Source organism: Embiotoca jacksoni, unplaced genomic scaffold (assembly GCF_022577435.1).
Source record: "Embiotoca jacksoni isolate LCO1_2020_lvr unplaced genomic scaffold, fEmbJac1.0.p SCAF_3, whole genome shotgun sequence".
NCBI classification, from domain to species: domain Eukaryota; kingdom Metazoa; phylum Chordata; class Actinopteri; family Embiotocidae; genus Embiotoca; species Embiotoca jacksoni.
The window spans coordinates 18,552,818-18,569,070 of NW_027185381.1; the positions used below are offsets into that span (position 1 = coordinate 18,552,818).

Genomic DNA, 16,253 nt, shown 5'->3' on the forward strand with positions numbered 1-16,253 from the left:
CGTATTAGCATTTCCCAGCATGTCTTAGTTATTTCTTTGTAGCTTTTGAGAATAAAGCAACTAAATTAAATCAAAGTGATGGGCAGAAATTATATTTAGTTTTGTTAAAACTTGCTGTTTATTACTATTTCAATGAAGACAAAATGATAAATAAAATGGGGCTATCGTTCAAAATCACAAGTGTACAAGGTAGGAGCGTAACATATATCCTAATCACTCGCAGTAATACATTGGATAGTCTGCAACTTGTTACACAAAGTTTTCATGCAGCATTAATTGTTGCACACAGCATATAATCACACTACATATAATTGTTAAATATAAATTTGTGACGCATATAGTGTTATCTTGTTGTCAGTCTAACCTAAAATATTTTAAGTGGGATGAAAGTTTAACTCCATGAACGGCATACAATACATATTTGTAGCCCTCCCGTTGTCCTTGGGTCAAAATGACCCGCAGCTGTGTTTAACCAAGTTCTATTTTATTTTTATATTTTTTGGAGGGATCATTGGTGACAAGGAGGCCCTATAAAAAAAAAAATTTTTTTAAATATATAAAAATAAAATAAAATAAAATAGAACTTGGTTGAACACAGCTGCGGGTCATTTTGACCCCAGGACAACGGGAGGGTTAAGTGTTGACTGTTAACACTGTGAAAGAGTTTGTGAAAGAGTTCATATTCAAACAACTCAAGCAAGGTTAAAGTAAAATGCACTCATGGGAGTCGAGTTTTAATTCCCAGAGAGTTCAAGGTTCAACTCCTGAAAAGTGTTCAAAATCAACTCCAAGAAAGGAGTTCCTTTCACTCTGCTTGAGAGTGAATTCGATGGCCTCACACGAACAAGAAAAAAGAGTTGATTTGAACTCAGAGAGTTTATTCCAAAGATGTGAATTTGCTGTGGAATTTAGTCAATGTGAGAGATTTAATGAAGATCTGCTTCTAGTTTTCTCCTCTTTTTCCAGTTTTGCCACACGCTGTCGGGGAGGACATAAAAGAGAACTAAGAGGCTCACATGACGGGCAGCAGAATCGGCATGAGGGTGCCGAGAAATGAACACTGCGTTTCAATGCAAACACTACCACGCTAGGAAAGGATTTTGTATGTCCCAATATATAGTAGGTGAAATGCAGTATGACAAAAGTACCACCCTGTCCAACTGCATTTGGTCGTATTTTGCAGTATGCATGCCAGCATGCTACTACGGATCGTGATGGATATGATCTTGAGGGTCAAAGTTCAAAGTGCATTTTTATGACGAAGTAGTAAGTCCCAATTGTATACATACCACATGCAACATTACATACTTTGTAAGGGTAGCTGCATTATGTACTCAAAGTAAAAACAACAACAACAAAAAAGTATATATGCGATTCTGAACGCAGCTAGTGTGTGGTAGATGTGCGCAGCACACTTTTGCCACTTCATGTCTCAGTACGTTGTTTCGTTGCAGTGAAAGAGTCAAAAGGCTGACAACAGATCAAAACACTGCTGCCCAGAGGTTGGAGGTTTAAACACAGCACAAAATGAACCACTGTCTGCCACAAATCGTTGCATGGAAACGATATAATATCATAATACTCAAGTGTATCGATATTTCCTTACTTTACACTTTGTCTTTAATAAATCAAGGTAAATGAAATTCTCCTCAAAAGGATGGATAAATGACTTTCAAGCTTGTATTTTGAAACATGAATCGGCCGAAAGTGATGTCCCACGTTAACTTAGCAGACAATCGTAATGGCTGATTGGTTGTTACGAACATCTGTCAACTGTTCGATAAACATCTGCCACGTCTGGTAAACACGCAGGTTCTGTGATGGTTGGTGGACTGGGCCTTAGGTTACTCATCAGCCTCCTCTTCTTTTCGAGATCCTTATGTAATTCTTTCACATCATAAAAATCTGTCGTCATCTTTTTTTGACATCCAAGATCCTCCACATACCTCCACAACCCACTCCAGTGTCAAAAAAAAACGTCTTTATCTGCCGAGTCATACATGCTGAGTCAGACCAGTCCCGTTGATCTACGAAAGTGAAAACTAAATATCTCTCGATGATCTGTCTCGCGTTCGTTTCGAAGGCTGAACAAGGCTTTACTGTCTCTTTTCCTCCAGTGACTCTGGTGGCAGACTGTCTCGTGCAGACTGGGATTAGGCGAGCCAGCGAACGGACTTGGCCTGAGACTCTGCGCTCATGCTACAGGGCACATCCCCAGAATCACACACAAAGATACTTTCTGGTTTGGGCTAACACACCAATAGGAGGTAAAAACCTTATTTAATGAAGCCTCGTAAACACTCAGAAAACACTGTAAAACACATGCCTCTCTTCCTGGCATACACACAAACACGCTGTAAATTAATGCGGGGCGGGCAGCCTCACGCATTCACACACACACAGAACGACACTCTGGGAATTTTGATAGGTTACTGTGTGAAAATAACCAGAGATGGTGGGATGCAGTGTCAGACACTGGTGTTCAACAGCTCCGGTAACCTGTTTCCCTGGGCTGACCCCTTGGCACAGTTTGACTGGAGGAAAAACAAAATGCTTTGAGATATGAACCATTTACGCTCCAGACAAAGCATTATACTGCATGCCCCATCTGGCATAATCATATTTGTATCCATAACAAAGATAAGAGTTCAATCAAACACAGTCTATCTCAAGAGTACTTGAACTTCTGCACATTGAAAAGCATATTTCTGGAGTTTCTTTTCATCACACAAGAGCTTTCTGGCGTTAACAAACAAGCAGTCGTTCTCCCATGGAATGAGAGTTGGCCTCGGGACAAACCGAAAGACCTCTCTCAGTCCCTAATGTCTCTGAAAACAAAAGACCATTCTGGCAAGCAAAAACTCACAAAGTGTGAACACAACCATATTGTGAGGTGCATTTACAACTCTGACAGATAGTGTAAGAACAGCACATGCCTGTCAAACTGATACATATTTACACAGAAGGTATCAGTTGTGTATTTAAATACAGATATCTTTCCAGAAAATGACTCCGGTAAAAGTTAAAGTCACCTATTAGAAAATCACTTGAGTAAGTATTTAAGTATCTGAGATTTACTGTACTTAAGTATCAAACAGAATGTTTTCATATTAAATGTACCCAAGTAAAAGAGAAAGTAAATGCTATTAAAAAAAAAAATAGCAGTCAAAATTTTGACAATTATCAATTATTATTCTCTTATAGTTACAAAAGTAAAAGTACACACTAGGCAGTAAATTCTCTTTATCAGCGTTTAACTGTTATACATGATGTTTTGGATTAATTCCAATGAATCATTGTGCATTTTAATACTGTATGTATCTAAGGTTGTGCTTATTCTAACTACTTTATGCACTTTTGGCCAGTTTAATCTACAGCAATGCATCATATTCCATATGGTTATCATATGTTTGTCACATTTCTGTTCAGTAAGAACCACATATCTCTGGAAAAAGTCAACAAGAATAGAAAAACAATGTATTTTCCAGCAAATCAAAGACAGTTTATTTAGGCTGAAAAGTAGGAGAACTTTCTGAAACCCATTAAGGAACATCTAAACTTTTAGTTTAGCAGTAAAATTGAACTCACCTAATTTGAAGGTACAAGGTTTTTAATGGGCAGAAAGGCTATTAAAAAGTGTAATCTTAGAAGTAACTAGTTGTCAGACTAATGTCGAAGTAAAAACATAATATTGGCCTGTAAAGTTGCATTTAATGAATAGATCAAGTAAAGTAAAAATACCTCATCTGTTCTTAAGTGCAGTACTTGAGTAAGAATAGTTACATTTGACCAATAGAAGTGATCAATATGGATTTTTTTTTTGTTTTGTTTTAGAGTCCTCATCTTCCAAAGACACACAGTGCGTGCATTGTACTGACTGCAAATACAGAATAGCATTCATCATCAGTCGATAAATATATTGTACTGTAAACGCCTCCCACGAATCTTGTTCCATGGTCGGAGGCCGTGTTGATCTTATTAAGTTTTCTGCGGCGTACAGTGAACAATGGGCCCCTCAATAGCGGACGTAATGAGATTCTCTCGTGATGACATCCGATGCTAATAAAAATGTGTTACAGTCAGGCTCAAACAGACCACAGACTTCACTGAACAAACGCCTCTGGTTCAGGCACTTAATATCTGTAAGATTTGATGTTTGTGGGACTGACGCTCATAAAACAGACAAGGCCTCGTATGAGACGCCAACCAACCCCCCACAACACTCGCAAACAACAAACACTACCGACATCTCGTTCAAATAAATCACATCATGTCTAATTTGAAAATCATTATAAAATCAAAGTTGCTACCTTTAAAGTTGTGCACAGGTAGCGAGTACCAAAGCCAGACCAACTTCACTGAGCCTGCATGTTGTAGAGCAAAACACCGGTTCGGTTTCTTTTTCTTTTCTTTTTTTTTTAACATTCAACTCTTCGCCTTAAATGTAATAGAGGAGCGAACACCCTTTTTCTCAGTCTTTAAGTGATTGTTTTTTTTTTGGTCTATTTTCACCAAGGTCGGGGTTCCTCAGCGCGGTGCACCTGCTTCAGCCTGCACGTTTGGTGACGGTGTTGACGCACACCGTAAGCCACAGTTGAACTACAAGCCACAACTTTGAAGGGCTGCTGTGGACCGACTACGTTTTGAGTTCGTGCCAGCGGTCAAACTGAAGTAAACACAAAGAGAACAACAGAGAAGCAAAGCAGCTCACGAGCTTGTCAAAAGTAATTCCCGTTCCCACGTCATCACGTGTTAAGTTCACCTTCAGGACAACGACGTCATGGACGTAAATGCGCATTTCAATTAACAAGACACAGACTGTCGAAGAATAAACGCAACTTACATCAGACGAAAAGATTAGACGCGTTCAGTCGAGGGTCCGAGCTGTAAACTATTATAGTTTGTTTTCGAAGAAACCCGCTGACCAGGAAGCATTTTGTGTCCGTTGTCTGGACGACTTTGAACCCCTCCTCTCTCTCACATCTGGTCCCCAAACCAGAGGAGAACCTCCCTTTCCAGACAGCTGCAGGCGGACTCCGCGCGCCCTCTCCTCACAGGTCTCAGCTTTTCACGAGTCGAGGCATTCCCTCCTCAGTCTGACTGAATTATCTTCCGTATCTGTGAAGACTCGGTTAAAACCAAATATAAATGGATGCATCTGTTGTTCCACTTCAGACCACTGTTCCCTGCAACAACAACAACAAAAAACGAAGCGCGTGCAAATACCTTTAAAAGCCTCGAGGTCATCGTAACGTCAAGGTTACTTAACAAATAAAGAAAAAGAAAAATATCCCTGTTAATGTATATAAATGTGTAGGCCTATTAGTCATTGCAGGATAAGGATAATAAAGTTCCTAGAAAAAAAAACATGTATACATTGTAGATCAACTTTTTGCGAAGGTCTTAAATGTAATAATGTAACCTGTAAATAAAACTTAAAAGAGCAAATACATTTAGTGCTCAGTAACAAGTTCTGGTTACCGGGAGTGTAGGGTATGGTAGCCTTATTTTACCTTTACTTTTTGATTGTATAATTGCATTAATAATAATACATTTTATTGGACTCAGAGACGCTACAGAAGTTAAAATGATCAAATAAAACATTCATAATAGTTATGAATGTCAAGTTAAAATACTTCTGCTCTATTACAGTATCTGTGGACAAATCCGATATGAACATGGATTGTGAAATGGGCTCCATAAAAGAATCAACACATTTTAAGTTGGTTGAAAGAAATATAACTAAATGTGAGTGAGATTAAGGATGGAATTTTCCATCCCGAAATGTTGACAAGAGACGTGCAGTTTACAGTACGGCAGATTGTGTATTTAGCAACTTGTCATCTTTTATTAAGAAACCAGAAGAGCAGTTAAATTACTGGCTGGAACGGCAATTGTTGGACCTTCAACATCTCACGAACTGACATTCTGCAGCCTGTTCCATTTCATGTTGCCAAGTCCCTGACTGCTGTTCTCTAATTTTATAATACAGCCACACATACATGCAGAATCCCCGTAAGTTAATAACTATGAAGGCAAACGAGACCCACTCAAAGGGCGAACATGTTTCTGAAGGCAAAGTCTGAATGCCTTGCTTTCATAACCTGGTGGAACCTAGTACAAGTTAAAAAAGATATCTCTGTCATCTGCTGACCACTACACTGGTGTAATCTGTCCGTTGACCTCTAACAGATAAACACCGTCTGTGGGGAGCTTTGCTTCTCCAAGATTCACAATGGCAGATTTATGATCACGGAGACACATCTGTTTGGATGTTTTTGCGCCAACAAATGTGTTCACTCAACTTTTCACATCCTGAGGTAACTCCTCCATCCCGGTTAAATGTTGGAGTGGGGTGAAAACGTGTGGACAATTTTAGAGCCAGGCGAGCGGGAGAGGTTGGTACACGCACGATGCTGCAGGTGCCAGTAGAGCCGCCGCCACCCCTGCAGGAGAACACAGCGCCGCCGGCCAGGAAGGGAAAGATACACCGCCTGGTCTCTGTCCATCACTCCGCTCCTTCTTTCCAAACACGCACTCTGCTTCCAAATAATCTCATCGCTCTATCTATCATTCGTTTCTGTTTTCAGCGGGTTATCTCAGAGGCAGTCTGAGAGAGGGCCCGTTGTTATGGTAACCACTTCAGCCCCTGGATGGTTGTAAAAGTACAGGGTTTAGTCCTTTCCAAGATTTAATGGAGGGCTCACAGGGGTGCGGGGAGAGGGGTGCGGGGGAGGGGGGTGGGGAGCGCAACATTTGAACTGAACTATGTCGAGAAGATGGACTCCACGGACTATCCCACGAAATGCTAGCCAAGCCTGGTGCAACTTTAAAGGGGAGTGAATGGACTTTAACGGTGCTTTAAAGGAGAAAGAGGAAAACACAAGCTGAGTGGGAGAAGAGGAGTACGTAGGAGAGGCAATGAGGGAAAATGGACAAGACGAAGAGGCAGTGTAAAGGAGGTCAGGGACAGCAACAACAGACTGAAAGGAAACAAGAGGAAGCAGCCAAGACCAATGGATGTTGTTTTATCAAGTTCATTTTGTCGCCTGATTTGTATCCCCACTCCAAAATACACTATTACATCACACTGAGCATGGGAAGCGTACCCAGACCAACAGTCTGACTGTCTTGCTTATCAGATTTCTGTCTGATTGCAAAGGTATTCATCATTAGTGGAGCATCGCACCAAATAAAGACAATCCTGTCTTTAAGAAAAGCATGAGCCATGGCATTACAGTTCATAAACCATACAGAGGACAATATATTTATCACAGTTTCTTCACAAAAACCCTTTCGAGCCTGAGTAAAAGCTTATTTTTGCTGTTTATGTTGTCAGGATTGCTAACAATACAGTAGCCTAATCCTCTGGTTACTGACATGATACATATTGACTTCAAAAATAGTGAATAAATTAGCTTAACATGAAACCAGACCTCAAACCCCAACTGTCATTTCAGACTTTATTCAATTGTCTATTTGTGGTGCATGAAAGCAAAGTTGTGTCTCTGAAAAATCTGAAGTCTTTTTGATGCTCATGGTTGATGGAAAATCAAGAGAAAAATACAGTTCGGCACCAAAATAAAAACACTTTTATGGCGACCACAAACATGTTTTATTGACTTGAATGCATCTGTCACAGAGACATAACTTGAAGGAAATAAGCAACTTCAAGGTTTCCCTGGCAGTCTACAAGCAACTTGCACTGTCTACTGCTGGCACCATCTCCTCTATTTCACGGTGCTCCACCTCCAAAATAAAACTCCCCCAAAAATGGCAACATGTTATAATTAAATAAATCAAACAAACAAAGCTGTGCTGCTGCAGAAGTATGAAAACAAGCTGAACAGAGTAAAGGAAGGCGGGGCTCACAGCAAGGAGACATAGTATGGATTGAATCATGGCGAGTGACATGGAATCAAATTAATCACGACGGAGTACGCTCTCCTCAACGGAATCTACTTTCCACTGCAGTCCACCGTGACGTGATGAGAAGAGGAGCACAGTGATCGTTGTTTGAGGAAGGATGTGGTTGTTGTTGTTTTTCGCAAACCCTCGCTGGGGCTTCAAGGTTAGCCAAGCAGTTTAAGTCCAAATAACTGCACTATTTTCCAAAGTGGATGTAAACAAGCGTTTGTGCTGATGAAGTGGCAGGGCGACGGCCTGCTATAAGCAGCACCCTCCAGACATGAACCCCTCTGTGCGTTCTGTGATGTGTTGGATCCTTCTGCAGATGAAAGCACCACAAGGACCACAGTTCATTTTGGAGTATCACGGTCTTTTCAAATTCTCTGCGAACATTTCCACATTGCAACATCTGGTTGGCAATAAAACAGAACAGTTTGAATGGAAAAACAGAAAAAATATTTCTTCCCTCTGTTTCATAAGTGAGCTTCGGTGTTTGTTAAAAGACTTCCTAACTTGATTGCTTGTTAAAGACTGTTTGCAGTTGGCGACCTCTGATGATCCTCTTGAGACTCGTCGGGCCATGCTGAAGGGCAGAGTTCTGGTCTGGTTTAACCCACACGGGCTCTCAGGTTGCCACAGAGGTGACAATTTGAACAACCTCGCCATTGTCTCCGTGGATAGCACCCTGGATGGCCTCTTTCACCTCCATGTCGGCCTGCAGCGCTGGGGCCAGCTCAGCAGCCTGAGACACATGGAAGAGAGGAGAGGGAAGAGGTGATGAGGAGGAAGACAGTGAACTCTTACACCAGGACCATTGTACAGATAAACTCCAGGAACGTTAGTATTTAGGTCTAAGCCTTCACTAAAAATGACTCCATGTTCATAATTTGTACATTTTCTGGACCTTGGACAGGTTGACAAAGCTAAAGACACCCAGACAGCTACAATGCTGTGTGGAAAACATGGAAAATGAAGGGAATGCTCCAAATGCATGGTACGAGATGACATGTCTTTGCAGTGTTTTGGATTTTCTGGATAATGTGATTTGTTTCCACTGTGGTTCTGTAACCAGGCAACTACCACCAGCAGTTGGAGTTGTCTCCTGACCTCACTGACCAGATTTTACGGGAGCAGTCAACTGAAGTCAAGGTAAAACTTTTTATCAGAGGAAACAATTCTCCATGAATAAATTCAAGTTGAAACAACATTTACTTCTGCCCAGGTGTTGACCACATTGTCTCCCGCTGTCAACATTAACGACTCTCTGCTCTGTCATGTATGACATAATGTCCGAAGCTTGTGTCTCGTGTGCCTGAGCTGACTTGCTGCTCTTGACACGAGTCCAGTGTTCCCCCTACTATTGTTTTGAAGGGAAGGCTTGCCCCCCCTTGAAAGAAACTAATTTCTATTACTAATAACTGTTGGTTTTTACTTCATTCAGAGAGTCTTAGAGACTTGGAGAGTCTCTGCCGTGTTTTGCCATCTCTGATGTCACGCTCGTTTCCCTCCTCCCTCTGTATGTTTCATGAAGGGTGAGGTATAGCCCCCGCTACACATGTAACGACTTGCTATGTTACTGTAAGTGAAATAAAAGCGCAATAAAAGCCCAAAATGAATTCATTAAATGACAAACGTCAACCCAAAATTCAAATCAAAATACCTGCATTTTTGTAAGCACCCACCGACAGTGGTGAGCACGCTAACATTAGAAGCTCTGCTGCTGATACTAGTAGTCAGATCCAGAGCTGATACAGCTGCATTCCCCAAAAAGCAAAACAAGACAGGCTTTGATCCATTTTGGCATTCAGACGGGAAATACAAGGTTCTACAAGACTGGAGGTTAAGCAGAAGAGTATATCTTGGCAAATTCAGCTAAACCCTCCTACGTCCCCCTCATGGTGCCCCTTCATGACGTCAATGAGCAGGACAACACAACACCCATCCCTGCTCAACAGAGTAATTCTGAAAATGCTGCAACATCGTGAACCGAGGTTACTGTGAACTAATCAGCGGGATCGAGGCGTAGTTTAGGACCGCTCCGATGTCACTGTGGGAGACAACCGCAGTGAAAGGCCCAAAGACAGAAGGAGCAGAGGAATGACATGAGAGATTAGAGAAGAGATATGTCAGACAAAGACAAGTTGGTGAAAGGAATTAGAAAAGAAGCAGAGTGACAAGTGGAGAGAGACTCGACAAGAGATGAGCCATTTGTATTTTAACGCTCTCCGACTGTCTCTTCGGTCGATGTCAGACAGAGCGAGGTATTGTGTGTGTGTGTGTGTGTGTGTGTGTGTGGGGGGGGGGGGGGGGGGGGGGAACAACCTTAAAAGATAAGAGGTTCATGACTCAGTCCTGGATGATGACCGTGAAGAATGACTCAGTCCCTCCTCAAACACGCGCCAAAGGTTCCCTCAAACACACCTGCATCATTTAATCCTCCCTCCAGCACAGCATGCTGTCACCGGACAACAGCGCTAACTGGAGCACAGCTGCACCATCAGCAGTGCACACGATGCAGCAACACATGAGCCCGATGCAGTGGAAGCACCATCAGTAAAGAGGCCAAGTGAAACTCATATGCGTCCATATTTTTTTTGTTGGTTTTTTTTTTTTTCACTGAGACTTCAGACTGTGGACATGCTGAACTGTCATACATAGCACAGACGTTGCTCTTCATTTGCTTTAAGTAGTAAATGTCAGTAATGGTTCAAAGCGTTTTTGGGTTTGGAGGTGTGCTTGAAACCGGCTGTTGGCACTCTGCGCTCCAGACTTCAGAGGTGCTGGAGGTGAACCATGTGGTGGCGGAGTTTAATCACCAACATGCAGAAATGCCCCTTGGAAGGCAAAAAAAAAAAAAAAAAAAATAGCGCTTTGTGTTGCCCCATACTTCATCGTTGTAATGGAAACTTATTAAATAAAAAAAAAAAAAGGAAAATGCAGAGATAAATAAACACAAAAGCCGACGTAATTTTTCAATAAGTTGTATAAATGTTACCACATGTTTGGAAGCGGATGAGAGACAGTCTCTTGATGCAACGCTTCTCAGAAAGGGGGAGAAAAATGAACAGCGCTCACCTTTCGCTGAACTTTGAACTGCAAGTCAGTAATGTTTACACTTTAGGACATAAAAACCCAACTGTGATAATAACCCAGCCGGTACCAGGCGGGCCGGTCCATTTATCTTTGCAGTTTGTTCATGCAGTACTGTGTCTTTTGCTTTCTTCCCTTCCCTGCGTTGTTTTCCCTGTCGGGTTCTTTGAAGTGAGCTCAGAAATAAATATCAACTTTAGCATACAGGATGTGTTCAATAACACCGTGCATTATTTTTGTATTGAGTGATTTCTTCAAGGCTAATTATCGTTTGAGAAACAGACACCCCACTGTTAAAGAGTGGTTTTATTCTGCCCCTGAGCACATCCATATGCCTAACTGCAGCTTTATTGAACAGCACACTGATGACTGATCAGGCCTGAGTCAACTTTGTTGATTTCTGTCAAGATCTGTGTACAATCAAAGATTGGGGGGGGGGGGGGGGATGAGGTCTTTTTAGACCTTAAAGTCCATTCAAACAAATCAGTTGAGTAAACAAACAGTTTAATTGCTCACTGTACCAAGCAACATGGAGCACAGATCTTGGATTACAGTACATGGGGTGGCAATCACTGTGAACGCTCATGAATATACAAATAAACAGTGTATCATGGTTATCAGTTTGTGTATGATCCACACCCCAAAGAAATGTAATCACACGCTCACAGGGGCAGGGAACCAATTACCCAGACAACTACGGACAACAAAAAGACAACAAGACATACTGAGACGGCAAAACCTTAGCTGGGAAATTCCAAAAGCTGCTGCATGGCTGGTCAGCACATTTGCTCTCCGCATGTCCAACAGGGAGGTGAGTATGAGCAGTAACACTACAAAGTCTGCAAGGAGATCCATATCAGGAACGGCATTTACACAGCCGTAAATCATCTGAAGGGCTGCCTGTTTATTATAACCTACAAAACAAAGACTTCACTACCAGGAGAAAATGTAACGTGTTGTGGGAAAACAAAAGCAGAGAGAACAAGTGCGCTCTTTCATATTCCTGGCAAAGTTAAAGTGACTACTTCAAAAGGCCATTGTGCCGTGTGCCTGCGCACCATCCCCAATCCACACGCGGCTGTTGCTCAACAAGCTCAATCACCAAGGGATTTTAAGCATGTCTACTAACTATTACTCTTGCCCTTGTAACACTCACCACTGCGCTTCATTATGTTTAATTACTGTTTGCACAAACACACGCCATAATGACTGAAAGCTAGCTGTATTTTATTTAAGCAACAGTATGACATACTCGCTATTTTGAGTGAATGAGTGCGTTAGCACGGTCGAGCATGACAATTTGAAATGCACTACGAGTACGAGGAGGATGTACTCAAAATGGTCCACAAATTGAGTTTGGAACAGTGGACCCTTTTCCACCCTTAACGGTCACCATCTTGGCGACGTAGCAGAAAGGGAGCGACCACCGACCTAAAGATTTTTCAGACTGCAGCAGCTGAGGAAGCTGCAGCTGTTGCAGAACGCAGCAGGAAAGTGTTTTTTGTTTTCACTTTGTGCCACCATATTGATGTTGGACAGAAGCCATCACTATCACTTATTGTGTCCATTTAATAGAGGGCATGAAAAGACATTTTGGCAAGTAATGCATTCAAATACCACGGTTGTTTCTGGTAAGTAGAGAATGGCTTGAGACAACACTACCCTGTTTAAAATGTACTACACTAGTCAGTGTGCCTACATGTAAGAGTACTGCGTGTGAGTGTACTAAGTGAAGTACATTTGGAACACAGCATCACTGTGCCTGTAAGTAGTTTAGTGTAATTGCTAAAAATTACATTTTCAGCATGACAGTAATTATGAATGAAATATGACAGGACACATCCTGCCTCACTACGAAGCTAATCAATCCATTCTAGTACAAAGCAGCGCAGGTATTTGCCCCAGGAAGCAGAAACTTTGACTGCTTGCCAGCGCCAAATTTCTAAAAAAAAAAAAAAAAAAATTTAAATGAAGGAAAAATTCCTTTTTAAAAAGGCATCTATGAATTCTTAAAATGATCTTTTAAAAGCGCATGTCATGTATATTTCAACTTTCGATAAAATGTATCAGAAGGTTCCAGTTGAATGTAGTGTTGAAAACTAGGCAGACAGGCAACCGGCTGTGTGATGTGACTAGCTGTCTAGGAATGGTCGACACTAGGATTCTCCTTGTTGAGTCATGAGTCCAAACAAGTAGCAACGGTTGAAAAAAAACTTTTCATTAAATACATTTAAAGGTAGGAGACTGCATTTCAATGAGCTCCGAGGTGCATTGTAGGACAGTGAACAAGCTGAATCAAATCCCATATGGATTTCATATCCATTTTCTTCAAATGATGTGGCATTTTGTTTTTTTGTTTGTATTATGTAAGTGCTTTCAAATTAGTTGCATTGAATATATTAGACTACAAAAAGAAGCAATTAGCAAGGAACAAAGAGTTTTGTGAAATTATCCAGGAGACACATATTTGACTAAAATAAAGTCCTTTTTAAAAGTAAAAGTTCAAATCCAGATTTCCATCGCATTAAGAAATAAAGAGTACACAACACAAATTAATTTGATTACTGATGTATGTAGTTAAAATGAAAGAACAAACTGGGGAAACAGATTTATTATGGACTGGTAAAAAACAAACACATGTGAAGTGGGACTGATTAACATGACTACTGGGGGTCTGTTTCATCTGAAGCATATGTAATGCTATCCAGTTCCAAACAATCTGCGAGCATATGCCCAAGGGCCTGAAAGAGTTTGTGTTGTGTTTGTGTGTGTGTGTGTGTGTGTGTGTGTGTGTGTGTTGTTTTACCTGCACGGCAGCTGTGTGATCTGCAACAGGGGCGAGCTGGACGTACTGCACTTGGATGTCGGGGGGGAGGGAGGAGCCCTCCACCGCCGTGGCTCCTCCATCAGCTGACGCAACAGCTATCAGCTGAGCTCCACGCAGCACCTGAGGCAGACAATGAGGGAGAAGAAGGCGGAGTAGTCAGCCACCACCGACACTTTCAGTCCATTCTCATCAGTGGGTTACTGCGTCTCTAACTTCTGCTAAAAATCAACAAACCGGCAAACTACGCAGTGATTAACGGCAAACACGACGGGAAACAAGAACAAGAGCAACCAGCAGAATGTCGGTTGCCTCGTTTATGGCTTATGTGGTGCGTTCATGTTCCTTTATTGATTGCAACCATCACTAAGCACAAGCAGGGTGAGAAATGCAAGAAACTTAGCGGGTAAGAAAGAGTCGTGCGGTGGTTATCTGAGTGACATAAATAAACCTTTCATCACCGCTGTTCCGACTCCTCAACACCCCAGTCTCTGTTTAGACATCGAGTTGGAGATGAACTTTATGGTCCATTCAATTCAATTAAATTCTGTTTTCCGGGCTCCATTACATGATACGCTTGTTAGTATTCGTTTTTATTTGGATTCGTTTCAATTAAGTCATATTTAGACAAAGAAATAAAGGGAATTGGCAGAGAATGGCTAGTGAGACATAGCAAGGGGATCCTAATCTCCCAGTGTTGAAAGTCAGCCAGGCGACATCAGAGCTCTGTGGTTCTGACATAGTAATTACAGAGCAGAGCATTGCAGCTGGAGTGTTGCTATGTATTCCTATAGGTTGTTGAGGCTATCCCTATAGATAGACTGTAACCACAAACACAGAGGATTGCACGTGCATTTATACTCTTGTACACGGTCTCTCTCTCTCTCTCTATCGCGCACACACACACACACACACACACACACACACACACACACACATGCTGTGGGATTAGCGCTTCCCTGCTGTAAATTTGGATATCTCAACTCCCATGTGACAAAAGACATACAAATTAACATACAATCAACCTGTCAACACAAGCACACAGAAAGACAAATGGAGGGAAGCATTCACTCAGCTTTGAGCCTGTGTATGTTCGCTTTAATCAGACAGAGGTCAGAGACCACATTACCGCCCCCTAGTGTTGCCCAGAGCTTTCCAACAAAAAGATTCTCTGAGGGGGAGATTTCTGGTTTTGAAGTCAAGGCATTCCTACATGTGCCGGCAGCACAGTCTCATTTATGTTCTTTACTAGTTTCATGGCCTTGGACTGAACACAGGTCTTTTCTGGTGTCTCTTGTCTGGCAAGATTCATACGTACGTTGTTATGTGAGGTCTCCAGCTCAGTCTTGTTCCATCTGCACTTGGTGCTGGGACTGGCTAGGACATGCTTCACAGACAGTAAAAATGTAAGGGTGAATATGCAAGCCTGCAGAAAATACCAAACCTCACAAACCTCAGTTGCAGATGATGTTTGTTGCCCCCCTAACCCTTATAATCCCTGAGTCCCACACTGCCTCCCAACCCCCCAGTCCAACCAGTACTTTGAAGTTCTGAGTTGGTGATGGGCCCCAAAGGTTCAGTTACCCCATCCCCCCACCCCCACCCCTGGACCTTTTGCCAGTTTTACCACAAAATCTGCTGCTTCATCACCATAACATGCCAGAGCCCACCAGCCCGATGGAAGCTATTAGTGTAAGAAGCCGCCCTGACTCACCCGATCAGACGACCAAGACACTTCAAGAGCAGACACAGATCGAGTACGAGTGAGTTAGAGTCTTAATGTAGCAAGAGACTGTTAGAACTGGGTCAAATAAATCACAGCATTTGATGATCCATAAAAAATTCCTGATCGTTTAGAGCATGAGCGTGCAGGGTTGGTGTAAACAGGAATCAGACAGTTAAAGGAATAGTTCAACATGTTGCGAAATACACTTATTTACTTTCTTGCCAAGAGTTATAAAACAATTTCAATCCCACTTTCATGTCTGTAGAGTAGATTTAAGGCTGGTGCCAGCAGCCGGTTAAATTTACCATTAATGCCTCGCTATGACCCCACTTCTGTTCTAAGCGAAGCAGTCTGTCGGGTACAACTGCTGATTATGTACATTTGGCACAGAGACATTAATATTATTGATGTATCTCTCAGCATTAAAGTGAATAAGTGTATTTTCCAAAATATCAAACTATTCCATTCTTGAAACACTCACTGTTCCTTATACACCTGCGAGTTAATACGAGGTCAACCACTGATATATTGATTATAATATCGATTTAGTATTAGAAGGGGTGAACCCGTGTTGTTGGACTTGGATTCCCGACCCACCTCTTGAAATATGTTGGACTACAGTCAACCATATAAAGGGAGGTTTTGATTGCAGTGTGAGAAATCTGTTCTCTAAACGGTTGTTCATTTTTACGCATGCCTCCCAGG

The 16,253-nt window shown here is 41.9% G+C and overlaps 1 protein-coding gene across 1 annotated transcript in view; it reads right to left on the minus strand.

The window, feature by feature from the left end:
- Nucleotides 1-6,726: 6,726 nt before the first annotated feature.
- Nucleotides 6,727-16,253, minus strand: part of banp (BTG3 associated nuclear protein) — a 38,548-nt gene continuing 29,021 nt past the window's right edge. The window contains exons 12-13 of the mRNA XM_069163095.1: nt 13,805-13,945; nt 6,727-8,650 (exon numbers count right to left, since the gene is read on the minus strand). Coding sequence (XP_069019196.1) covers nt 8,534-8,650; nt 13,805-13,945 — 258 coding nt within the window. The 3' untranslated portion in view covers nt 6,727-8,533. The remainder of the gene's footprint in view (nt 8,651-13,804; nt 13,946-16,253) is intronic.